We start from the raw sequence: 27,994 nt of genomic DNA on the forward strand, positions 1-27,994 counted from the left end.
CTTTGCAGTATATATAGGACCAGAAGAAAAAGAACAAGTAAATGATGTAGATGGGGAACGGAAACAAGAAAAAAAAATATATGTAAAGGAAAATGTTCCAAATATATCTATTTTGCACAACCTGAGCAAAATTGGATGTGCTAACATTATTGCAAATAAATTAGGTACCCTGAAAATAGTAATCTTATACAAAAGCAGGTGTTTATTCTCATGAAAGAAGAATGAACAGAGATGACATTTTTGCCCAGCAAGTCTGTCTGTCTTTGACAAGGTGACAGGGAGAGTTTTTTTTTTTCAGTTGCAGTAAACCTACTGAAGGTTTCTACTTCAATGGTGTCAGGATGTGTTTATACACACACCCACTCTCTTAGGTACCAGTCCACCCTAATACTTCCATCAGTGCTATGAGTATGGCTGCAACTAAACCTCAAGCCTAAGCAAGAGTTGAAAACTAAACTGGCCAGAAGTTGAAATATGGGTTATTCCTGCTAGAACAGCTTCATGACTGTCTTCTCACCAGCTTTTGCATGCCACTACCAGCCCAGATGTTAGGCAAAGTATAACATTCACCTAAGATTTTTCTTAGAAATGAATGGCAGGACAAAATGTGGAGAGAAGGGCAAGCTGCTTACTTTCATATTCATTAGATAAACCAAAACTGACCTTGTGGGAGAGTAGAGAATAAAGAAGGTTTCCCGAGTGAGGTGTTTGACATGGTATGATCTTCCTTATGCATCTGTTAAGCAGCTGACAGGACTGCCTTGTGGCCCAGGTGCTGACTAGCAGGGGAGAGAAAAGACAAGTGGTGGGGGAAGGAGGGGACACATCCAATGTTTTGCAGCACATGATTTTGAAGCAAGCATCTCTGCAGTGATGCTTCTTGTCTTGTTCTGTCAACTCCGTCACTGAAGTTGAACTGCATTTATCATCTTTGGCATTAATCTAATAAATCTAACATTCTTGGACAAGGTAAATATTTGACAGCTCCTGTACACTTAATTTGTCCCCATGCTTTCAAGATTTGCAGTATCCTTGTAAAATATTGTCATACAAATAGTGGGTGGTAGAGTTCATGCTGTTACAGTAAGTAAAGTGAGCATTTTAAGTAAATTCCCTAAGTGTATGCACATTACAGCATACAACTATGTTTTCTGGAGTGGCTGGGATTCCATTCACCAGCCCTGGAAAAGGCATAAGCATCTAAGAGATGGAAATTAGTACAAATTGATCTCATAAGAGCAAATTTTATTTAAATTCTTGTCTGTCAGTGAGTGGTCTTGATGATTTTGTTCATGACAAGTTTGCTTTCATTAAGGGGTAAAATGCGCAGTATAATACCTATATAAAGAGCATGTTAAGCTGTTAAACGCTGATTCCACAACTAATCCAAGATTTTCTAGCTTTTGCTTTAATTTGAAGTCTGCTTGTCAGTCTTCATCTTTATTCATGGTAAATAAAACCCCTTCCCTGAAGGGATCAAGGTAAAAGCCATAGTATTATGTCTATTGCAATCAGCGATTTTGTAGGGATCTTGTTAAAGTTCAAGTTCTTTCCTTGCAATTGAGCAGAAATACCAATGTATGCCAGAAAAATGCTTGATCCACTGTTAAAAGGGATCAAGAAAGCTTAAAATACAGGGAGGCTGCTCAAGGCAAGTGTCAGCACCCTTTGGAAGAGGAGCCAAAGATAAAATGATAAATACCAAAGATTGTACCTGGATCTTTCCCTCAGCCCTTCCTCCAGTCAACAGTTGTTGGACCTGTAATTATTTGAAAACGAGGGAGTTTATCGCCTGGGAAAGCACAGAGAATTCACTCAGTGAGTGGATAGCAAAGAAAAATTAGGGACTCAGATGCTCTAAGGGAGGAGAGAAACGTATATTGAAGAAATATTTGTGCATCACACAAATGGATACTTGCAGTTTACACTGCACAACCCTTTGTATGTCCATTATCAATGGGATTGTGAGAACCTGAATATGCTGAAGAAACCAAACCTCCATGAATATCCTGTCACCGGGTCACCTTCCAGAGTGATGAGCATCAGGCATTAGTACAGAGGCAGCAGGCCAAGTGCTGCCCACGGTCATAAGCAACAGGCTGCACACCAGATTCTGTGAGAGGGGGTGGAGTAAACCCCTGAAGTGATTAGTGCTGTACCAGCCCAGAAGGTTTTTGTGGAAAGAAAAGCAGATCTGACTGAAAAACTCCATGCTTATTCAGGAGGAGGCAGCTTTTCATAACGTCATTCAGTATTCCGTGATCTAATAGATGATGATGTGGGGAAGACAAACAAAGTCCATTGTAACAGGAGTAAGAAAGCCACATAAGAACAAAAAGAATATAATTTTGGGGAAAGAAACTGCCCTACACAAGTGGCTGAGCATCAAACTATGTGGGATTAACTGATCTCCAAGCTCATTTAGGCACAAAAGAGTCTGGTGAAATCTGATAATGAGCTCTGTCTGAAACATGCTGCCTTAATGGCAAAACATTGATTGATTCTCATTTAGTATTTTTTCTGGACTGTGACATATCTGACATGGCCCAGATTTTTAATTTTGGTGTCTCTTCTTGATGGTTCATTTTTATGTGTATGGCCCCTATAACATAGGAGTTTTGTCAGGTAGGAGTGAAAGACCATCCAACATGTTTTTCAGCTATATATTGAGATCATACATTACATGACATAAGTGCTGCTTTCATGTTTGCACAAATGTAGTTTCCTTTTGTTGGAAGTGCAGTAAGAGAGTAGAACTGCCGTAAGGACCAACAGATGATGTAAAGTAATTGGCAAAAAAAGAAATTACTCCAATACTTAGGAATTTTTGTGTTAACTCTTTTCATAAAATAGGGAAATACAATGCTCTAAAAAGTAAATGTTGCATTCTGGTTATGTAGTGATCTGTTGCTGATCTACAGTGCTTCATTATTAAAGTAATCTGTCTCTTTTTACCTGCTTAATTATCCATTTTCCTCTGTCCTGACTGTAAGAATGTGGATTTTTGCAGTACTAAGGTTGAGGATTTACCCTGTGCCAAATAGTGATCCATCCACAGAGACAGGGATAGAAATTCTTGGGTTTATTCCATGGTTATTGGTTTAGAATTGGGACTATGAAAACTGCACTTCTTTCCTAAAGACCACTCAGTTCTAAGAATAACTCTTTTTCTGAAATCTTCCCTATGAATGGATGTTCATGTGCTAATTACACATAATATCCCTGTTGCTTTTGCTTGGGTGTCATTTCTTTGTCCTGCTTTGGTTCCCTCTGAATTTTGAGCAGAGCTCTCAGGGGATAAGCGTACTGGAGATCACCATGGCAACACTCTGAAAAATGCACACTGCAGGCGCCAGGATTTGCTGCTGTGTCCCTGAGAGAGCTCTGCTGATCTGTGGACTTGCAGACTTACTCAGGAGTAAGAGAGGAGGAGTCAGTGTCTGAGAGCTGCTCGTACAGTGCCTATTAAAAATGTTTCCTAGGTAAATTGAGGAACTCTGGATATTGTTTGCTGATGCACAGCACTAACATCCAGCATTTTCATAGCCTACTGCTGAGATTTCCCTTAGCAGACCGCAAAACCTTCTTTTTTTATTCCACTTAATTCTCATATTAGGCTCTTTGGTCTTAGCTCTCCACATTTTCAGTCAGGACTAATGTGGGACCCATTGCAAAGGCAAAGTTGTTATCTTGATAAAAGATGGTTGTTTTGATAAACATGTCATAAAGATTATAATGCAGAGTTTGAAAGAGGAGAGAGCTCATATCCCTGCTGTTTCTAAAATGAAAGGTAAGGAAAAAACCAAACATTCAAGGAAGAATTATTTTATAGATGAGTGTTTCATTGCAGTGGCTAGGAGAGAATGGCTTCTCTCTAGCAGTAGGAAATAACTGGATAAAAGTGTATTGCCTTCCAAGACAAGAATTAGAGGCTGTAGGTTGTATTCTGACAGTGTAAGTGTGGCATTGGAGTTGTGTTTTGTATTACTGAAATAAGAAGTGCACCACATCCCAGTACCTGGATGGCACTACACTTCAAGTTATTGCATGGGGAGCGCTAAGCCCATGAGAAAAAAAATTCATGAACAAGCAGGATGCAGAGCAGGGATACTCAAACTGGTTGGCAAGGAATGTTTAGGAGAAAAACGTATTTAAAACTTTCATTTATAGGGGTTTTCCAGTCCCATTTGTGGATGCATAGAGGTCAGTACCCATGTTAAACTGAGGGGAGCTCATATACCCACTCTGAAAATGGGTTACACATTTTTTGTTCATCACTGGGAAAAATGCACAAGGTGTTCCTGCACCAGGAGCCAGATCACCCACACAATCAGTGCCCTGAAGTCAGCTTTCCTTCAGTCTGTTCCTGTAAATGTATAAGTGTTTCTTTTACAGCTCTGAATCAAAGAGCTCCACTTCAGGCTAAGGCATCAGGTAGCAAAGCATCAGAGGGGGGTGCAGATGCTTTTAACAGCCCTAATTGAAATTTCCCAATTCCAAAAATAATGTTCCCACTACAGAGCTACAGTGCAAATACCACAGCATCACCCACGTGCTCCTGTGCTCTGCTCCCACAGCCAAGGGTGTGTGTTTCTTTTTGAGTGTAGGTGGCCCTGGCATCTAAGTGCAGAGACCTCCACTGCTGTGTTCAAATGCTTGATATCTGGATTGTGTTTCTACTGGAGATAAGTATAATAATGTTTAGTCTGTGCTCCCCAGAAAGGCTTGAGCTTGAGAAAAAGAGCAAAGCTGTGGAGTGCTGACAAGGTCAAAGTAAATCATATTCTGTGAAATCCAGATTTTTGGGGAATTTGGAGGGTAACAAAAGACAAAACTAATGGTATACATAGTCTGAAGCTACAAGAATGGCACTTTGGTAGTCACAAATGTGTCTTAGGAATGCTAATTTTTTGTTATTAGAGGGCTCAGAATGGCTTTTTTTTTCAACATGTAACTGTTAACATTAAATTGGCCAATTTCTTTCTAAGGGAAATTAATTAAATTAACTCTGAAAGAAAAAGTTGTATTTTAAGTGATGCCATATATTTTAATCCATTTTTAGAGAGTAGAGCTTCAGCCGATCAAGAGGTGTTGAAACATTCCTGTAAATGGTGACAGAGTCCAGCAGTCTTTAAGACTGACTAAAGAAATAGTTCAAGGGTTATTTTAATTTCCTGTTTGTCTATTTAAGTGCAATATTTAAAAAACAGGACTGAAAAGCATATTTGTGCATTTTGGAAGAGTCACATTCCCAAGATTTCATCAAGATAAAACTTTTTTAAACTTAGTGTTTAAAAAAAGCACTTACTGGGGATAATGTGGCTATAAGCACACAATCTGAACACCAAATGCAGTTGACAGGGATGCTGTAAGTAAAAAAACCTTGTACCTGCATCCTGTCTTTAACTGTAACTCTAAGAGGAAAATGTGGAGGTTATGTGGGTCACCACTCTGCCAGAATATTTAGTGTAAACAGGATAAAACAACTTGGGAGCTCACGGAATCTCAGTATGAACAAAGTTTTAAGAAATGCTGACTTCCTACTACAACTTCTAGCATCAGCATTAATTGAACCCAGGGTACTTATCTTCCTTTGCCCTTCTCACTAAAATTAGATTGTATACATTTTTGCACAAGTTAATGGCACAGTTATTTACTGCTTACCTCTACTAGGCAGAAAAAAGCCAGTAGAAAACCAGGGGGCTCATTTCATGTCTAAAACACAATTCTTAGAATAATGGTGAGACTGTGGATGCTTTCAAGTTTCTCATGGATGAGAAAGTGAGATGTGTAGCTCAGAGAGGCTTCTGATTCCTTTCCTGTGCTGATATGTATAGCTCTCTCAACATGTGCAATCCGTGATTCTGTCAGTTCCTGAGGGCAGAGAAAGGAGGTCAAAAAGGTCTGCAGAGCCTTTCCCAGAAAAGCATGTTTTGGTGCTAAGCAAGATTAATACCCAGTATTGCCTGTTGCAAGTCTGTTTGTTCCTAAAAATGTAAATGTCTTATCCTTGAGGTTCTTGCACTAACTCATTATTTGAATATGTCTTGACTTTGATGTGGAAAAGCAATTTCTGCCATGCATAAAGTGTTATTGAGAAAAATACATTTTACTGCTCATATTGTATAAAAATTCTTCAATTCAACCCTATTTCACTACCTCAGCCCTGTTATTTCTAATGTTTCTTTAACCTAGAAAATCCAGGCCTTGAAGAGAATGATGCAGTAGGCAACACTTTTAATCAGTAGAGGAAATATGAAACAGCAGGGAATTAATTTCCAGCTGCGCAAACAAGGAAAAAAAAAGGAAAAATGAAAGCTGGTAGTTTTAAAAACTTCTTTCTCCTTAGATTGGTCTTACACATGGGGCTCTTAAGGTGCCACAGTTTCATACTTACCAATAATTGTTTCCTAATTCTGCTCCATTTCTGCAGTAGTATAAGATGTTGAGCTCCATGCAGACAGTCAATTTTCAAGATCCCATGTGGACAACAGAAGCCAGTGTGCTGTTAGTAATCTGCTAAAAGGATAGTTTTCCTCTTGTATCAATGTTTAATTGTGTGGAATCTCAAATCTTAATGGTGCCTGCATGGCTTAAATACCATTAGCATCGAGGTGTGCCAGTGGAGGTGGGAGGGCCATTCCTTTGAACAGGAAGCTAGCTTCTCTTAATTAGTCCAGATCATTGCTGAGTGGGGAAAAAGAACTTTACCAAAATCATTTCAGGAGTAGAACTGGACACTTTCTTGTAGTAGCTGTTCATTTATACTGGGGTGTTATTAAATGGCATGGAAATGGAGTGTGTGTTTGGGGAAGGCTTGTGCTGAGGGTGTTTGAAAAGGGACAAGGGACATGGCATTTGCTAGTCAGTCATGAGCAAGCTGGGTTTGCCAATGTATTGACCTTGGGCTGTCTGTGTTCTGGATCCCACTTGGGCCCTTGGGTCTTATCACAAGATAAAAATAGTGGTTTTCTGAAGGTGCCTAGCCCAGGGACAAAGTGAAGGCCAGCATCCTTCAGCACAGAGCTGAAGCCAGGGCTGCAACAGCTTCCAGCTTTTCTTTTCCTTTTTTTTTCCCCACAGCATGGGGTACAAAAAATGAAAAATCTTACATATTTGTGCTCAGTGTACAAGGAAGAAGGTCATTAGAGGGGGCTTGCCCTTGGAGGCAATGAAAGCATAGGGTCAGTGAGTGGTTTTTTGGATAGCCAAGGGTGGGAAAGACAGGTGGAGCATCTGTGCTCTGGGTCAGGGAGGTTATTAGAAACAAGGAAACAGCATTCAAAATGCAGCTTACCTGGAGTTCTGTGTCCAGCTCTGAGGTTTACAGTACAGACATGGAACCATTAGAACAGGTCCAGAGGAGGGCCACAGAAATGGTCAGAGAACTGGAAAGACAGGCTGATGAAGTTGGGACTGTTCAGCCTGAAAGAGAGAAGGCTCCAGGGCCATTTTATCAAGAGGGGTCATAAGAAAGACAGAGAAAAACATTTTATCATGGCTTGTAGTGACAGGACAAGGGGAAACAGTTTTAAAGTGAAAGAAGGTAGGTTTAGATTGGGTATATGAAAAAGAGATCTTTTCCTGGGAGTGGTGAGGCTGAAACAGGTTGCCCAGAGGAGCTGTGGATCCTCCATCCCTGGAAGAGCTCTAGACCATGCTGAATGAGGCTTTGAGCAGCATGGTCCATTGGATCATGTCTCTACCCATGGCAGGAGGAATGGACTAGGTGGTCTTCGAAGCTCCCTTCCAACCCAGACCAATCAGTGATTTCATAAATCTGGCGTCCTGTCAAAATAAAAAGCATTAGAAGAGATTTTTAGCACTGCCAGGTTTAGTATAAAAGTTTCAATGCAATTAGGCAAGCTCAAAAAGGCTTTTGAAGAATGACTTACCAGAGTAGGCTAAACTAATACTCAGACCCTTTCAGACATGCCCAGAACAAAAAGCTCAGTGTAGGGCCAACTGGTGGCTGGGATTTGAAAGGGTGCTCAGATAGGATGGGGGCCTTACAAACATTTCATTCATTCTTGCTGCATCCTGTTCCCTCTGGAAGAGGTCAGGGGTTTTTTGCAGTGAAGTCCTTTGGGTGGCTGGGACAGGGAAGCACTGGCACAGGCCTGCTTGAAAACCTCAGTGGGAAGTGACCATGTGATAGATCTCGTGTCTATACAGAAAAAAAAGGTTAGTTAACATACACAAAAATAAATGTATCCAGCATTGCGCAGAAGACCTAAGACCCTTACTTCCCTCTGCTGTTCACTGGGCTCTGTTATCAAGGCTTCACTATGCAGGAATATCATTTTGCAAGTAATGGTCAAGTCCCAATTAAGAAGTGACTTATTTCTATGTTATCATGCTGTTTTATTCATGTTTTATTTATTATTCACTGTCCTCTTTCTTCTTACTCTGTTTTCCATTAAGAAACTAGAATAACTTAGAGACAAATAACTTAGAGATAGTGAAAAACATCTGAAATACTTCCATAAGAAATGGTATTTGACAATTCCCCAGTATGAAAAAGAAGCTGTGAAAGTGGCACAGTCCTGATTCCTTATTTACCTATTTGTTGTTCAAATAAACAGGACCCAGCTAAGATATAGACAATTAGGGATAGAAGGGAGCAGGTTAGAAAGCTGTTTATTTCCAGGCATCTTTTTGAAAGAAGCAGCCTTGCACGAGACCTCACAAATGTCATCTGCTGTGGTATGAAGGGAGCTCCATACATTTGGTTCCTTCACAGCTGGATGTAGTACAGTCCTAAACTCTTGAAAGCTTCCAGTCATTAAATTTGCTAAATGACATGAAGCTTTTTTCAACAAATGGTACTCCTGCTTCAGTTAGCTGGCCAGCATCCAACCCTAATAATTGCCTTCTGCCTATCTAAATTGCTCTGTTTATTTAATTGGACAAGGTCATATGTCAAAAGATGTGTTGGATAGGGTTGGTGATGCTAGGACAATAGGTATTATGTCACCCAATTCATTCAGCATGGATCATAGGGATTTTGTGCAAATCACTCTGAAGCTTGCAAAGGACTTCATAAATCAAATAGCAGTTCCAGTTAGTTGAAATAAAGCATTATTAATAAAAGGGCTGATCCCTGTCAGGCTACCTAGATCCCTGTGGGAATTTTATATTAATATTGATATAGGACTCGACAATGTATAAGAGAGTCCTGACTTGTACTAGAAATGAAGTCTCTCCACATGCATCTACAACAGGTTTGTGGCCATCCCATAGGGACGCAGTGATGGAGGGGTAAAGGACCATTGATTCATCTAGACAAAGGTGGTTGGCTCTTTCAAGAGTTTTTTTCCTCTCACACTTCTGCTTAGAGGCTAATACAAACCTTAATAAAATGTTACTTTTGTGTCACCTGTAAAATACCTGGTGCATTTACTCAAGCTCTGTGAGTTGTGCTTGCTTTGCAAAGGGACCAGGGCTGCAGATGTTGGATTGGGACCTCTGTGTTTCTGGTGCCTGGCGCAGTGAAATCAGCTGTGCAGCACAAAGTGTGGCAGACTGCTTTGTCAGTGGTCCTAGACGGGAAGGAAATGAGAAAGACATTACAAGTTCAGGAACTTTGTCAAAAAAGCAAACACCAGTCTTGCTGAGCAGCTATTTCTAAGGGAGTTAAACAAACATCTGTTTGTTTAACCACCTAATGGAGACTGATCCGTTTTTTCCAGGTGTATTCAGATGGAGCAGTGGTCTCTGAAATCAGTGCTGTAGCTGGCTTGCTGAGGTTTTTATTCTTGGGTGTATGGAGGTAGGGACCTGTCCCCCTCCCCTAGCTCTTCCTTTGGCAGTGGGCATGCTGTACACAGTAGTGAGGATGAGCACAGTGACCTTCCTTTGCTCTTTGAATTACAGCCTCCTCAGTTTGAATACTTCCAGTCCTTTATTATTAAACCACTGCCTGTCTTGCTGAAGGCACTCTACAGTGCAAGTAGGGACAGTTTAAATTTTTTGCCAGAAAGTGAGAAGGACTTCATAAATGTCTGGAGTATTTGAATCCCACCAGTGTTACTAACTTTAGCATCAGGGGTCAATTATTTCAAAGTAACAGATGCACCCAACACAGGCAATTCTTATCCTCATTCAACTCTGTAGACAATTTCCCTATAGCTCTGTGTTCTGGGTGGTTGCACTGGGCTGTGGGATGTCCCAGAGGTTGGGACAGTTTCTCTAGAGAGCAAAAAGGTAAATTGCTTACACTTACCATGTTCTCATTTCATGCTTTTCTGCAAATCTTTGTACACTTTTAATGCTTTTACTTTTCAAAGGCTTGTCTGAATTTCCAAGTTGGTTTAATGTTACTGAATGGTTATATCAATTTAGCTGAATACTCGCTTGATTTCAGCTTAACTGTGTCTAAATAAATATTTATATTCAGTCTAAACAAATCTAAATGTTAAGTATTGGCTTTAAAGTATTTAAAAATCTTATTTCAAAATCTTGTTTAAAGAACAGATGAGTCAAATAAGTATAGGTAAAGTTGAAACTTCAGCAAGCATGCTCATCTAATTTTACTTTTACAGACTGCTACACATCACACCACAGGAAAAGCAGTGCAAATCTATGAACATTGAGGCGAAATATGTTCGTGGGTTTTTTTTGTTTTTTTGGTTTTTTTTCCTAGAGGTGGTAGATCAGTGCTTTCATAAAATCAGTGGGTGAAACTATATAAGAATTTCTTGTCATTTTGTTTACAGAGGGTGCTTTCAAACATCAAGTTAGCAGGAAGGGTAGGATGGCTGGCCATATGCTGAGCAGTGTAGCCTAATTTTCCCTACTGCACAGCCATAGTTCTTTCTAAAAGCGTGGAAGTAGCGCTCTTGCATGCCCTTTATAATGGCCTTGTATGGTCAGAGCTGAGGCCAAGAGGCTGCTGTTGTAAACCCTTGTGGTGATGGAGGCCAGAATGAGAGGCACAGTCCTGGCTCCATCTTCTTCCCTGTAAGGTAAAACTGGAGGTGGTGCTGAACTTCAGACTTCTCCTCGTTTCTGTAAGCAGGGACCAACCAAACGGGAGTGGTTGCCCTTTATAGACACTCCTGTTGGAAAGCAAACTGGAAAGACACATTTCTGTCTGAAATGCTTGTGATTTTTCTGCCTGAAGATATTTACCCAAAACTTTAGGGAAAGTGTAATGCTGCAGCTGATTTTAGCAGTGTGCTGGATCTCTCTGGGTGCTTGGTTTGGTTTTTTGGATCTTGCCACGAGTTCTCATTTTATGTAACATTTTGCACCCATGTGTGTCACATCCTTTGCAAAGGAATGAAATCACTGTACTCCGGTACTCTGCCTGGAGACTGTAGCTCAGCTTCATGGTGCAGTAGCCTCCTTGCTCTAGCTCTTGGTGAGTTGCTGTTCCTTGACTCCTCAGAGCAAGCGAACAATTATTTCAGAGATACTCAAAGAATTATCCTCATAGTCTCAGATATCCTTATATTTCAGTACTTTATAGCTAATTTCTTAATCTCTCTGCCAGTTACAGTTCATGCCTGCCCATCAAACAAATGGAGAATAGTAGGGATTGAGTTTCGTGCTGGCTTTTCTTTATGTCATCATTCTAGTACTGCAGAAAGCTAGTGAGAAATCTGTGTTCAGATGCTCGTGTGCAACTTCTGTTGTTTCCTGTGGCATATGTTGCATAATTATTTGATGGTAGATTGTTTTAAAAAATCATCTGCAAAGCACACAGTAACATATACAAGTCATTTGTGCCTTGGAGTGATGCTTCCTTGGGTGTGACTCCACAGGCTCTGTAAAATGTGCAGTGAAAACTGTTGAAAAGTTCTGTCCTCTCAGACTGGTTTCCTGCTTTGTTTTGGAAGGGCAAAGTATGCAACAGGGAAATTTCCAGTGCTTCAAAGGTCTCCTGTGCCCAGCATGTTCTAGCCTCACAGAAGCTCACAGAACTTCACCTTCTGGGAGCCTCCATCGTTTCCCTACAGCCATGAGCTCAATGGTAGGCATGTTTAAAGCTTGGAGATACAATGCTCCAATGGCAGTCAGAAATGCACAGAGTATCAGCTTCCCAGTGTCTTTAGAAATTCCCATTGAGAAGCCTGAGCTGAGGAGAATTAATCTTGTGCTGGCACTCTATGGTGGCTCCAGATCCCTGGTGCAGCCTGTCCAGGACACGCAGCACAAACAGGCAAATGCCCCTCTGCAGGGATGGGACTGACAGTGCTTCACATGGCACATTTCCATTAATTGGATGCTATTACTACCTGATACATAGGTCATTGCTCCTAATTAATTAAGGGCCAGGAAGGTACTTAGCACTTTACAAGACACAAATGAAGACAGATGTCCACTTGGGAAATTAAAATATACCAGTTTGAGCATTTTATATAAGACCAGATCAACTATAAAAATCTGATATCCAGACAGACCCTAATAAACCTGATGAAATCCTGGTAAATTAGATCAGCTTAAAGCTAACAAAATGTGATAGAAATGTTCTAAGTTGTCTTCAAAAATGCTTTCAGGCAGAAGGATTAGCACAAAGTATATTTTTACAAGGATTAGGGAGAATATTTTACAGGATAAACTAGCCCATAAAATTGTTCCTTTTTACTTGAGTCTGTACATGGGCTTCTCTTGCAAAATATGCAGCTTGAACAAAATCTTGCCGTTTTCAGCTACTGCAATAGTAGTTTGTTCTTTTCTGACACACCATGCATAATTTGGAAGTGCTCCTGGAACAACTGAGCTATGCATTCTGGTTCCTTGGAAATAAGACTAGCCAAATAATTGTTTTAGAACATATATATGAAATACTGGAATTCTGACGGCCTTTCAGTTTTTTGGGCAGGAATGCAGGTTATGTTTTCAATGACATCATGCTCTCAGGCATATTTCCTATTATCCCTACACGTCAGCACAATAAACTTTGTCTTAATATACCCCTATAAATTTTCATCTTATTTGCTTTTAAACAGTTGAAAGTGTTTATATATGGTGATTGTGTTTGAAGACTTTCCTCGATATATATTCTCCAATAGAAAGTGTAGGCTGTGTTTGAATTTAGAGTTTATCTACTGTACAAAATTTCTAAATACATGGAGCAGCTACTGTAAATTCCAATTTGAAATATATATACCAAAGTACCTAATGTACAAAGCAATCATAAAATATACTTGGCTTAGACCTTTTAACCACATCACTGGGTGCTGTAAAAGAAACATTTAGCCTAAGAGCTCAGAAGATGCATGATGAAAGCTGCTCAACAGAATTCTTTGGAGGTTGCCTGATAATTAGTCTTGTGGGATGAAACTGGTCATGCAAGGAGGAGGATTTACACTGCTCTCTATTTCCCTCATATAGTGTAGCTGGCCCTTATTGGCTCTGCTAACTCCTGTATCCAAATTCACTTAGCAGTGAGAAGAAAAAAATACTCCCACCAGCTGCTGAGCAGCCTTGCAGTGACCTCTCCATCCTAGTACAAACACATAGAAGAAACTCATCTTCCTTCAATGAGAATTACACTGAGCTCTGCGGCAGCAGTTTTGGTTGAGACCTCTTGTCCACTTGTTAGGATTGGCTGTTTCACAATGCATACTTTTGAATTCATTCAAACATCAAAACACAACGGGGTCTGGAAGTGGGATCACCATAGGCAGGACTTTGGGTAAAGCAAATGCTGTGCCCAACTTCTCCTGCAGCTCCTCTGCTAAGTAGCAAGAGTTTGCATGGCTTTACGCATGGATTTGCATCTTTTGTAGTGGGTTTTTTTCACAGGGATGCCTTGGCAGCATCTATTTAAGCAATAGGTTAAGGATACACTGTGCTGCCAGAAGTTTGGAAATTGCTGCTCCTTTGTTTGAGCATGGTTAGCCCAGCTCCTCAGTCAAAGGCCAAGCGTTTAGAGTTAGCAGTTCTTAGGAAGAGTTCTTAGGAAGAGTCAGCTCTGAGTGTTAGAAAACTGAAACCAGATGCTCTATGCACAGCAGAAACAAGAGGGTTTTTTCCTTTCCTTTGTCTTTTTAAAGATACATTTATGAATCTTGCAGTTGTTTTAGGTTAAAGTACTATTTGAGAATGGTTTGATCATGCAAAGAGCAAGCAGATAAATAAATCCTTCAACCAGTGTGTTGTTAATAGTAGGAGTGGAAGGGCCAGTCTGCTTGTCTGTTACTATTTACTTCCATGTATCTCAAATTGCATCCTCTGATTGCATCCTCTCAAATTGCATCCTCTTTAGAAACATGACTTTGGGTTCTCGAAAGCCATTGAGGAAACAAGAGAAGATTGTAAATCTGGGACCAGTAATTATACAGACAAATTGTGAGAGTTCTATGATATTTTTGGGGTGGAAAGGATCATTCATGTATCTGTACTTACTGGGCAGCAGCATTTCCAAGCAAAAATTGCACTCTGTAGCAGTGGAAAGCCCTGTTCAGTGCTTAATGGGGACTCATAGGAAAAATGGAGTGGCTTTTTACCAGGACCTCTAGTGACAGGATAAGGACCATGGTTTTAAACTGAAAGAGAATAGATTTAGATTAGACATAAGAATTAAATTATTCATGATGAGGCTGGTGAGAAGTAGGAATAGGTTACCCAGAGAGGTTGTGGATGTCCCATCCATGGAAGTATTCAAGGCCAGATTGGAAGGGGTTTAAGCAGCCTGGTCTATTGCAAGGTGTCTCTGCTCAGAGCAGGGAAGTTGGGCTAAATGATCTTTGAAAGGGTCTTCCGTCTCAAACCATTCTATGATTCTCAGTAAGTTTGTACATCACCTACATCCTCCGAGAGCCCCCAAGGCAGGCCATGACAGGTCCTGGCCCAGCTGGCAAGTTCACATGGAGTGGGTTCAGAGCCCACCTGTGACAATTGACTGCTTTTATTTGTGTCTGTCACACGTGTGTGAGAGCTGTTCTGTGGAGATTGCAGTCTTGTGCTCAGCATGACTAATGACTTGTAATTTTAAAGGAAGGACCTCTGTTTTGGAGGGGTTAGGCAGCAATACACTTTAATCATGCACTGTATCATGCCCCTATTTTGAAATAAGTGTTCCTGTGTTGGACACCTCTGAAACAGGGAAAACACATTTTATGACTGTGTTATGGATCCATAAAAGGAGACTTTACAACTCTTTCACTGACAGGCCCTTAAGTAGATAGACACAGGTGGGTGCTGCTGTCACCTTCATGCAAATTACTGGTTAACTAGCTATATAAGTTTGGAGGGAAATACAATGGGAGTACATAGAAGTGCACAGAGTGTCTGTCCAGACAGGAGCTGGGCCCACTCCATCCATTCATTCATTCATTCATTCATTCATTCATTCATTCATTCAGATGAGCCTTGTGTGTTTATTAAAACAAAAACAAAATAACAACAGCAACAAAACACCAGGAAAAGCTAAACACAAGTGAAAATGCTGCAATTACCTTTTTTTCACTTGTGGCAGCCAAAAACCACAATAGGTAAATGAGTAAGTACAATCAAATGTGACTTGGAACATGCAGCCTGCTCCATATTTGTCCTTAACCCTTTATACTGTGTATAGTGTTTATTTTAGTGTGTTCAATTTCCTGCAGGCACCTTTCTTATGGATTCTATTCTACTCATATCCCCTTAAAAGCCTTACCAAATATTTACCATGTGCCCTTTCTTGCTATGCCTCTGCTTCTCCAAGCTGTTTCTGCCCTGCTGTCTTGTGTGTCCCCCATCTTGTCCCAGCTCCATTCTCAGCTGCAGGAGTTGTCTGCCTGTGAGCACAAGCACAAGTTTGTTGTTTCTGCTGGGTGGCTCCATCTGCATCAGCTCATCTTCATGGCTGCCTGAGGCAGGACTCCAGTTCATCAGCACCATCTCTTCTGCACATTCATTCCTCCCTCTCCCCAGGCTGGAGTGAGCTCTGAGTATGGAGGGTATCAGCAGGTGCCACCAAGTTAAGCATTGCGTCCCACTGCGTTTTTCTTGCTTCTGAGAGAGCAGTAGGAAACAAAAGAGAAGGAAAAAGCAGTCAAGAAACAAAAGAGGTGTTTCCAGGTGAGGTTTGAAAAGAGGTAGGAAGTCAATAAGGCAGTGAGTATGTCTGAGATCCCCATTGAGATCTGAAAAGCACTTGAGGTTCCTGTTCCTTTATTTCCCCCCAGCTTTTTTTTTCTTCTACCTCCTACTTTGTAATCTGAGGCTTTACACATGAGTATTCAGGCTGTTGTAGCAGCAACTGTAAGAGAGGAAAACTTGAAGGCTGTGCCTAAGAAAAAAGAAAATACGGTGGTGGGAGGAGGAGCTGTAAGAAGATGAGAAAAGATGTGTAACGCAAGAAAAATAAAAGGGCTTTTTAAAAGCTGTCATGAACATTAATTTGAAGGATAGAGAGAAAAAAACTCACTTTAATCTCAGAGTGATCAAAATCAGCAACACCAACGTGAGGATACAAATGGTCCAAATGAAAGTTTAGAAGATTTCAAGCAAGACAAGCCAGATAAACACCTGTGATTTATCTCCAGTAGCAGAAGCCAGGAAAATTCTCTATTCCTCCTCTATGTGTTTCTTAGCTCCTGACAATCAATAAACTTTCCATTTTAAGAGTTTTCCCCATCTACCCCTCTCTCTTTGTGGCTTGCATTATCAGCTGCCTGAGTACAATGTATATTGTAGTACTCTATTGACTGTGGTCAATAGCTTCCCATTTTCATAGAGCTTTTGTCCCATGTCTCAGTAGTCCTGGAGGAATCACTGGCACAGACAGATAAATACATGAAAATTAAGAATGCAGGGATCTGTTAAACCCAAATACAAAAACAAAATAAAGAGAAACAGAAGAGTAGGAAGACAGCATGGTGATGAGACAGGGAATCACCCAGCAGACATACTACCAAGTGAGAGGTAGAATTGGAAGAAAAGGATTTTTTTCCATTACTCACCATATTTGCATCTAATTAATTTATAAGTTAAAATTTATTTACCCCACTGATTTATAGGATCAATTTCATATGGCATTATCTTTGCAGTTTATACATGATGCTTCTATTAAGCCCTATGACACTGTAATATAACAGGAAGACAAAAATGTTGGCTCTGCGTCATGCCAAAGTTCTGCATAGCTTTAAATGTCTGTGTGCTGTTCTGTACAGTTGTATCTTAGTGAGGAAATCCTGGCTCTTTGCAGCTCCCCTCTGGCTGTGCTCATGTCAGCAAGGGGTACATGCAGGTTCAGGCTGCTCACACAGGGGCTGGGGCTGTTGCAAAGGCTGCAGCTGCCCTGGACATCACAGCTGGGGCTTCTGCTTTGGGGGGGACAGCGAGACCGAGTGCCTGCCTGTGAGCTCCCTGTTTGAATTCATACATGCTGGAAGTGTCCTTTTGACTTGAGTATTTCTTTGTGCATGTGATAAATGGTTAATTACAAGGTTAATTACACAGACGAGCTGGTTCTGGCAAGGAAGGAGCCAGAATACTTTGTGTTTGTTTCCACATGGTTGTGCTCAGATTCCCCCACGCTGGAAGAAAATCCGCCTCCTTTCTGGCTTCTTCCAGGGGAAGTCCAAAACCAGTCCTTGAAGATGACCTTATAGCACTGAAAACAAGCAGTTCCTTGTTGTAGCATGGAGCTGGTGACACAGAGTCTCCTTTTACTATCAGTATAAATGCATTTTTTTCCTTGTGCTGTAATACCCTTATTGGTGCAAGGAAAGCCTGCAAATCAGCACTATCCTAACTCCCTGGGCTTTCCCTCCCATGCTCCAGACTCTCATTTTCTGCACGTTCACCAGCTAAGAGAAAAGAATATTTTCTTCCTGGGTTGCAGAAAGGATAAAATAACCTGGGGCTTACATGGAGCTGGTGAGTGGGCATGAGGTATCCCTGCTTTCTGCTGGGCTTCTGTGGCTGCTGGGCTTCTGTAGTATGGTGGTTGCTACAGGAACTCATCCCCCCTTGAAGCTCAGGCAGCTGCAGCAGCCAAATCATGTTTGGCCATTTGCAGGATCAGGTAGGGTAACGTGTAAGTGGCTTTGGGAGTGCCTGGAGTGGCCTGTGGCCCTGTGCTGACTGCAGGCTGATTCAGCTGGCTGTTAGTCCATAGGGTGTCATTGGAATTAGTGCTCAATGAGATTGTAGGTAAAAATACAATTGTACGTTTTGTTCATTAGGAGATCTCATGGCTTCAACAAAATCACAAAGACGGTCAAAGAGGAGATTCAGTGGGTTCAGATTCCTGACAAGTCAGCTGCTTGCTATGGAACACGTCACTCAGCTGCTTTTCTTACTGATCAACTGCATCTTTGTAACACTTGAGCAAGTGAGGCCTCATTGAAATGAGAGCTTCATTGCAACTGAGAGAATGGAGAAAAGATGGAGGGATGAATGCAGAAGCCCAAACTGAATGGGAGGTGTGGTCCAGGAAGGCATGAAAGCAGGTCTGCTTCTGCAGTGTTTCTCTTCTCTGTGTGTGCTCCTGCCTGCATTACTGGGGCTGGAATGTGAATGTGCAACCTCTGAACTGGGATGGTAATATGAACACTTGTCTTCATAATAAAAAATAGGATTTGAAGAGACCTTTCTGGCATAAGCTAACCTTGTCTCAGAATGGTTTATAATCTGTAATTGCTGGTAGTGAATGCTGTCAAATGAGGTCTCTCCACAGAAGCTGTTTTTTATTGAATTTTTTTAAGCTGCTTGGCACCATAAAATCTTGAAAGTATTTTCATTAAAAAAAAAAAATTATTTTGATTTCTAAGCCCAGCCAAAAAACCTGTCCTTGGACTATGGCAGAATCTATGGTGTAAAAGATTTTCAAAATCAAAACATTGCCAAGTCTCACTGAAATTAACCAGGGAATTCATTCGAGTCTCTGCTTCCAAGAGTGCATGTAAATCTGCCAAGTGCTACTCTTCTCTTTTGTTTACCTGCTGATGTTGCAGAAACAGGACATTATTAGAAACCCATTTTGCTATTGGAAATAGCAAAAATTTTTAAGTATGCATTTTCTAAGTCCTCATCACCTGCTGTTAATGCTCTTTTGAGTGACTCCTAGTTGAAAAATTAAGGCTCACATGGCTCCATCTTGCTCTGAATTTGGATATGGATCAGAATATTAAATACTTTAAAGTTCAGGTGTACATGGATGAAAGGTTTTGATTCCAACTACTAATAGTGTTATTAATTTAGCTTGAAGCTAATAACATAATTATTAATATGAATTCTGAATTTTCCAGCTGTTTGCCTCTCTTAAACTTTTAACACAATCCTGCCAATTTTGCACAAAGTTCATGAGAGTCCCTGTCATAAGTATGCTGGGATGCTGATGGATGTAGAACCTACTGTAAAAGGCAGTTGTGTTCTTTAGCTGTTAAAACAATTGCAATGCCTGGAGAAACCTTTTCTAAGGTGGGACAAGAAAACATTTCTGTTTAGCCTGGTGGCATGCAGCAATAGTGTTTTACTGTACTTGCCAGGGATACTAGAGCTGGATGAGATACCCTGTTTAATCTCCTTCCTACCCCTTTGAAGCCTGTGAGAAAGATTTGGTGATCTTTGGTAAATAATTGGTGGTTCAGGTTCCCAAAACTCATTTTTTTAAACTTGTGTGAAGGTGGATAAGGATGTAAGCAAAATTTTAAAAAAAGGTCCTTAAAATTTCCTTTGTATCATCTTGCTCATACAACATTTCCTCATCCTTTCAAATACATCCCTTTGCCCTTGATCTCCCAGCTCACCCAGCTGTAGGATGCCACAGTGTCCACTTGGGTTAAAGGGTTATCTCAGGCAGAGAGTTATCTAGATCTTTTTGCTGCTGTTATCTCAGATCTTCTGAAAGATGAGAGTTTCCAGAGTGATGGAAGCATCTTCTTCCTCGTGCCCCTTTCCCAGGGGAAGCCTGCCCTGCATTCCCTCCTCTCCCAGACACTGCTGACCTCTGCTGATGATGTAGGCACAAGACATAGATTCACTCCCCTTTGGACCAAAGCACAACATATTCTTGACAGGTGAAACCATGGTTTAGGTATATTGGGTTTGCATAGCAAGGATTTGGTGATGGGGACTACAAGGGTGTTTTCTGTGAGAAGCTGCCAGAAGCTGCTCCCATCCATGTCCAACAGAGCCAATGCCCGCTGGCTCCAAAACAGACCTGGCCCGGTCAGGGCCAAACTGCTCAGGGATAACAGGTTTAACAGGGAAAAATGGCTGTACAGCAGAAGAAAGGAGAGAGCAGTAAAAAAAATGTGAGACAAACAACTCTTTAGACACCAAGGTCAGTGAAGGAAGATGGGGAGGCAGGAGGTGCTCCAGGTACCAGAGCTGGGATTCCCCTGCAGGCCCTGGTGCGGCCCGTGGGGAGGCAGCTGTGCCCCTGCAGCCCAGGGGGATCCATGAGGGAGCAGAGATCCACCTGCAGCCCTGGAGGAGCCCAGACCAAAGAAGAATGTGACCCTGTGGGGAGCTCATACTGGAGCAGGCCCCTGGCAGGACCTGTGCCCTGTGGATAGAGGAGCCCCACTGCAGCAGGTTTGGTGGCAGGCTCTGTCACCCTGTGGGGACCTGCACTGGAGCAGTCTGTTCCTGAAGGACTGCACCCTGTGGAAGGGATCCACTCTGGAAAAGTTCATAAAGAACAGCAGCCTGTGGGTAGGAATCACTTTGGAGAAGGCCATGAGGGACTGTCTCATGTGGGACAGAACACATGCTGGAGCAGGGGAAGAGTGCAACAAGGAGGGAATGGCAGAGATGTGATGAACTGACTGCAGCTGCCATTCCCCCCCCTCTCTGTGCTGCTGGCAGTAAGAAAGTAGAGAGCTTGGGAGTAAAACTGAGCCCTGGAAAAACGGAGGGTGTGGGGAAAAGGTTTTTTAAAGTTTGGTTTCAGTTCTCATTATCCTTCCCTGATTTTAATTGGCAACAAATTAAAATAATTTCCCTAAGTTGCAGCTGTTTTACCTGTGACAGTAATTGATGAGTGATATCTCCCTGTCCTTATCTCAACCCCTGCTCCTTTCATCATATTTTTCTCAGCCTGTTTAGCCAGGGAACGGAGTGACAGAGGGATTTAGTGGGCACCACAGCTTATTCTTGATATAAGAAACCCAGGTTTTCAGTAACCTGAATTTGTGTTTCCATGTGTCTTCCATTTGTTTTCCCTGGGACTGCAGGAAACAGCAAAAGAATGCACAGGGATTGAGGATGTAGCATTCATTATCTCCTTGGCAAATCCATAATTTTCAACTAATCATTGTAACAGAACCATGTCAATATAACTATTGCACATATTAAAAAAAAAGAAATCTTATATTATTGAAAATTACTAAAAAAAAAAATTTAAATTTGTCGTGTGAAAATAAGCAAAACTTTTGTCTTCTACACCAGGAATAGAAATAGTATTAAAGTATTTGTCCATATGTTACCAGTTTACAGGCAGTTTGGCCTGATGGGATTTTTTGTTCCATATGAAGATGGTCTGTACATCTTAGCAAATTGTGTTTTGAGAGGTGAAAGGGAAGGGAAATTGCTCCTTTTGAGCAGTACAGGCTATCACAACATCTAATGAAGTGGATATTGGTTTTTCATTCTCCACAGCATGACCTCCCACAGTTTTCTGACCCACAGGTCCCATCTGCTAACAGCAAACTGTCACAGCTACAGGCATGAACACCGTCACAGTCATCACTGTTCTCACTGGCTCTGCCAATTTTGGATGTGTGGCACAGTATACCAACAGAGTTGTTCCTCTCTGTCCAAAACCTTTCTTGTATGTTGCTGTGCTCTCGTGAAAAGGGTTTGAATCCTGCAGTGTTGTTTGAGGTGATTCATTCTCTGAACCAGTGAGCTCCATTGCTCATTTGTTTTAGGAAATATTAGTCAAAGTTGTAACTGAGGAAGAGTTTACTTTTACCTACAGCTCTTGCAGAAGTAGAAGCTTTGAAATCCAGACTGAAAAGCTGCTCATCCTTTGCTTCTCATACATTTTGCAGTTTCTTTTTCGACTTCTTTTGAGCCCAAAACTGAAAGCTGAATTCTTTTCAATCTTTGGCACACTTAATAAAAGCTAAAAAGTTATTTAAAATGAGAGAGAAGAGAATCCTCATTCATCTTTCCAACCATGCAGTTGGAGCGCATTCTTTGGAAATTACCTTTTTTTATGTCGCAATTTTTGTGTCTTTTTTATCAATTTTTTTTCCAATTTAAGTGTCTTGTACATCTTTTAGAGTCCTTCTGATTAAGGGAAAGGTTGCTGGGAGAACCACAGTTTTCTGCATCGCTTGCCATTAAAGCATATCTGTACCTGCCTTGCTTGGCAAAAGTGCTTGTCTCTCGACCAGAATTTCAAGTAAAAAAATTTTGTCTGGATGAGAGGATGTAGCAGGGCTTAATTAAGTATCTGTGTGATTAGTAAGAAATACTCTGCAAAAAACCACAGAAGCTGAAATGGTGAGATTATTCCTTCAGTGAAGATCTTCTTGTCTGATGTTTTTTGGGAAAAACACTTGTTTTAGTTCTCTGTTATTCCAGTTTCAGACAAAATTTGGTATTCTTTCACTTCAGCTGAAGCAAATGTAAGAAATTAATTAGCATAAAGCTAAAGATATATCAAAGGCTAAGGTGATGGGGAATGGCTGGAAGGTTGAAGGTTCCTGTGTTCAGGCACAGCAGATGATTTTACACTCAAGAAGAACACCTGCCAAGTCCACGTCAGTGTGGTGCTAGTGCTAGTTCTTAGGGTTGTTTATTATAATGTGAAGTCAATTTGAAGCTCATTGTGCTGGTAGATTACAGATGCTCCTTTTTCTGCATTCCTTTTGAAGTGGGTGTTATTTAAGGTTATTGGTCTTTCATGAGTAGAAAGATACAAAGTTATGGGTACTTGCTTTAAAATTGATGTCTGTGAGGCAGAGCTCTGGTAGCTGTGTGATTACCAACACGGTGTCACTTTATGGCAGTTCCCCTGAATGAAGTGTTCTCCTGGGTGCCCTGTGTTTCCTGCACATAAATTCTAGAATTTCATATTTGTTGTAGGAAGCAGTAGAGGGGACAAGAGACTGAATGGAGACAAGACTTTGAGAGAGAAAAAAAAATTATGTAGGCAAATGCTCTGTTGGTTTTCTTATATCCTGAATCTGCTAAGGGCTAAAAACTAATTGCAAATTGAGGGTGGAGGATGTATGGCAGTTCTCAGGACCAGGGCATTAGTTAGAGTAAGCCACCCAGGCCTGTGCGTAAATACAGTGTGTGGTTAAGCCATTGGAAATACATTTCCTGTGCAGAGCATCATGGATTCCATGCTCCAGCCTGTGCTTCTTGCACCTTTTCTCTTGTATGTCTGCAACTTGTTCATTTGGAACGGAAGTTTTTCACAGCAGGAGACTGCTTCTTGATACATTCCCAGAGCATCTAATTCAGTGCAGCACCTGTGTTAATAGCAGCTCTGGCATTCTTATCACACCAGCTGGTCATAGAAGGATTCTTCCAGCTGCTTCTTCCCAATTAAGTTAAAAATAGGTGAAAGTGGCCTGTGGTTGTAGTTCATCTCATTTCATTCTATTTACTTTTTTAATTTTCTTAAGCCTGCTATTTGATAAGTGAAGGAAAGTTTAATTCTGAATCTCTTCATAGTGTATTTAATTTTTGTTTACTATTTGCCTTGGAGAGAGTCTGGAAAGTGAAACTAATAATGATAGAGAATGATGAACTGAACTGTTACCTTGCATAGAGAGATCAGAGCTGGTCTGATGGGGGTTGGCATGACACAGGAGTGGCAGGGAGTAAATAACAAAAACAAGCAAATAAACGAACAAAGATAAGGCATTATTAATGGAGAGTGCATGTAGTTCTGAATAATTTAAGTCAAAAAATTTATAAGTAAACAAGGCAGAAAATAGCAGAGAGGAAGCATTACCCATTTTTATACACAGAATTAATTACTTCTCTAAGAGACTGGTTCAGACGTGCAAAATGTACTTTTTCTTAAGTTCTGGTTCTGGCACAGACCAGCAAGGCTCTTCGTTCTCCTGGAACAAAGGCAGGAGTATTGCAAATGCAGCCTTTGTGTCCTGGGTACCACCAATGGACAAAATGGGTTTTTTCAATCCCCTGAAATACAGGAACGTGGAGGGGAACTGAGTACTGAAATTAAGGTACAATGAATTATTTTCCATTCATTTAAGGCACTTTTTGTAAGTAGAGCTATTTATGGGGGTTTCTTTGACTGAGAGAATATAATAATCTAAAAATAATTACCTTGTGAGAAAAGCAGGAACAAATTAATCTCAATTCTGCATTTGATCCTTGTACAATAGGTAATAGAGTGATAAAACTGGTGTGAAAAAACACTGCAGTAGCGTGTCAAGCTGTTTTTTATTCCATTGCAGGTAACTGTAAGGGATAATATTTGAAACTAGATGACAAGCATTATCACATATCATTTAGCGATGGAGAAATGAGATAGGATCAAAGCTGGAAAATTGAAGTCCTTGGGAACAGTAAAAAAAGAGAAGAATTCAGAAGAACTCTGGGTTCCTTAGAGCTGGTCAACTGTTGTTGTAAAGAGATCCAAGACTTCATTACATTGCAAAGCATGTGCTGAAGTCTGTGTGTCTGGAGAACAGCTTATAAGTCTTAGCCTTTTCTTGGTCACTGTCATAGGAACTCAATCTATCATTAGAAGGTCCAGCTTGTGCTGCTGGTGATGTACTCTCTTGTCTCTGGCATTATTTTATAGCTAGTACTAATGGTACATGATAGGAGCTTCAGCAAAACAAGCTTGAAGTTAGTTTTATTATCCTGAGTTACACATAGTAGATTTTTGGGGATATAGAGTTTAGTTCACTCTGATTTTAGGGCAGTTGTTCTCACCATTGCACATGCGTTTTCTCCATAGAGGAGCCAAACACCCTCAAATGCGGGAGGACAGGCATTGTCTTTATGCATTGCTGCAGTGCTGTGGTGGTTTGGGAAGCTCACAGATGACTTATGCTCACAACAAAAGCCCTTCCTTCCCTGTTCAGACTTTTACATCCAGATTGTTAACATTTAGTCTTGGTTATCCAGTATAAGTGATGATTCAGCCATTCTTTTTCATATCCCACCAGACTCTATTGCTCTTGCCAAAACGGACTAAGTGATAAAGGAGGATGGTTCCTTTATTGTTATTTTTTAAAGTTTTATTTTTTCAGTTTCTGGTTTTGGCATTTCATGTTCTTTTCTTCATCCTATGAGACTGTTGCCTGTTAGATTGCTTTATTAAATGGTTCTCTTGTCTTTTCAGTGTTTTTAATAGTTTCCTTTCTATTTAGACTCCAGATATTTTCAGATTTAACTTGAAATTCCCTGTAAATTTATAGGTTCTTTCCTCATCAGATTAAAGAATCCCATGGCTGACTTTGAAAATGAAAATATGGTGGATTATATTTGATCTTCCTCCAAACAGTGTTCATCTTTTCCCCCTAACATCAATGTGTCCAAGCATGCCACCTTTTATTTTCTGCTCTCAGAACTAAACACTTTGAGAAAACATTAACAAAATGTTCAGGCCTCAGGAAGTCAGATGAGACTCCTCATTTTACTCTTCAGATTAGAACTAGAACCCTTCTTACAAGTTTCAGGTTTTTCTAATTCCAACAGCGAGGCGATCTGCTTGGGAACTAACAATTCTGAAAGGGGTTTTTAAAAAAAAGGTAACAGAACCATAATCCCTAAAAATTTTTACATGTTGTTCTTAAAACAGATTTGAAACTATTAAGTTGCAGTGCTCTAGCGAATGAAAGTGTTGGAGCTTAATGCATACCAACAGTAAAAGGCAATGTTGCGTGTTAAGGGATCTACCATCTTCTGGCTTCACAATGATGAAGGATTAGTGCAATGCCTTCTCAAAAAGCACTCAGATCCAGGTGCAGGGGAAGGTTTTTTACTTTCTGGGGAAATCCCACAATACAAAATGTTTCCAACACTTTTATGTAAATTCCCCCCACACCTCTTAAGGGGGAGCTACCCAAAACAGGGATTCTCCAAATTATTTTTAAAACCTCAGCAGTAAATAATTGGCACAGTATGATACTGTCTGGACAAGCATTTTGTCACTCCATGTTGTTTCAAATTGTCTGTTCTCATTGTGCTTTAGCACAATCATATAATCGATCTAATTGGTTATATGATCATCGTTTAGACATATGACCTTGTTAAATCCTTCCCCAACAGATTAAATTGCTGGGCAATTAACAGGATTTGAGGCTCTCCATAATCTTCATGCTGTCTACACGTGCACAAGGATAAGTGAATTTAAGTAATTAAAAACTTCCATATTTCTCAGTTTTGTGTAAATTTTATTTTTCTATATTTTTCATGTTATTATTTTCTTTCCCTTTTTAGGTACTACATAGAAATGGCTTTATGGATCTGGCCACTGACCATCTTGAGCTGTTTTTGCATCACCTTATCCAGAAATGAGGAACTGAAATTTTTTCAGAGTGCTACAGAGCTAAATCATCTAACAGTGGATAATGACACTGGGATAATCTATTTGGGAGTGGTAAATGCGCTGTATCAGCTTACAGAAAACCTGGAAGTAATCAGATCTGTAGAAACAGGTCCAAGAAAGGACAACAAAAAATGCACACCTCCCATTGATGAAAATCAATGTAAAGAGGCCGTACTGACTGACAATTACAACAAATTGCTGTTGCTGAACAAGGTGGATAATACAACTGTGGTATGTGGAAGCCTTTTCAAGGGAATCTGTGCCATCAGAGATCTACAAAACATCAGCGATGAGAAGTACTATGTGGACAGCAGTGGAGAAAAGTCCTTTGTGGCCAGCAACGATGAGAATGTATCCACTGTGGGACTAATCACTTCCTTGAATAACGATCGGGTGCTGTTTGTTGGGAAAGGGAATGGACCAAATGACAATGGCATCATAATCAGCACTCGGCAGCTTTATGCCAGGGATGGGAAAGACATTTTTGAAATGTATACAGACTCAGCAGCTGTTAAGTCAGCTTATCACTCATCAAGCACACAGCAATTTGTGGCAGTTTTTGAGGATAAAAATTATGTTTATTTTATTTTTAATCAGCAAGAGAAACAACCTGTCAACAACCGCACACTGATTGCACGTCTGTGCAAGGACGATGCCCATTATTATTCCTACTTTGAAATGGACTTGGGTTGCAAAGATGATGATGATGGTGCCTATGACCACTGTCATTCTGCTTACGTCACTACCCCTGGAAAAGAACTGGCTGAGAGCATGGCTCAGCAGGGACAACCTGCAGATATTCCCTCAGATGACAAAGTTCTTCTTGCACTCTTCAGCAAAGTAAACAAAGATGACGGCTCTTTAAAATCTGCCATGTGTGTGTTTTCCTTGCGGCAGATCAATGAAAAGATGGAAAAAAACCGGAACGATTGCTACACTAAAAAGAATACCAGCTCATTTTACAAACTTTTTTCAGCAGAAAACCCGTGTGCATTACATGGACTGGTAATATGAATACTATTAATATTAGTTTTAGAATCGGTGTTAAGGTTTGTGGAAAATATACAACTACATGTTTTAGGGTGGCTTTGAGCTAAACTGTATTGATGACTGAAAACTCAGTAGATGAATTCACAATAGAAATGAAATGTGGGGGTGTTGTGGACCAGGTTAAGTAAGAAGTGACAAAATTTTGAGTGTCTTAAAAAGGATTTGATGTTTTCTCAAAGATAAGTGTTGCTTTTCTAAATGCATTTTTTTTAAGGGCTCCTTTTGGTATAGGAGTTATTGAGTCAAATGCAGGGATTTTTTACATCCATGATCAGCTTTGGGGTAATCACTGTAGACAATTGTAGTTTCAATCAGTGTATTTACAATGCTCTTAAATAGTATTAAGACTCTTTTAAATGGTATCTATAATTCAGCATTTTTTCTCACTTGTATTTGTATCGTTAGACAACTGAAATACCCAGATTTCCTGTATTCAGGTGGTGTTCATGTTTTGGTGTGGCTCAAAACACTTGTATAGCATGACAACCATCTTTTTATGGCCTG

General features: G+C 40.5%; 1 protein-coding gene across 3 annotated transcripts in view; it reads left to right on the forward strand.

The window, feature by feature from the left end:
- The window catches only part of PLXNB2 (plexin B2), a 250,394-nt gene that overhangs the window by 145,819 nt on the left and 76,581 nt on the right, over positions 1–27,994 (forward strand). For 2 of the 3 annotated variants that reach the window (XM_058804457.1, XM_058804458.1), the window contains exon 5: positions 26,332–27,445. In XM_058804457.1, the coding sequence (XP_058660440.1) occupies positions 26,332–27,445 (1,114 nt within the window). Of the gene's footprint in view, positions 1–26,166; positions 26,246–26,331; positions 27,446–27,994 lie in introns of those variants that run through there. The other variant, XM_058804460.1, reaches the window with a different exon arrangement.

Source organism: Ammospiza caudacuta, chromosome 5 (genome assembly GCF_027887145.1).
Source record: "Ammospiza caudacuta isolate bAmmCau1 chromosome 5, bAmmCau1.pri, whole genome shotgun sequence".
Taxonomy (NCBI): domain Eukaryota; kingdom Metazoa; phylum Chordata; class Aves; order Passeriformes; family Passerellidae; genus Ammospiza; species Ammospiza caudacuta.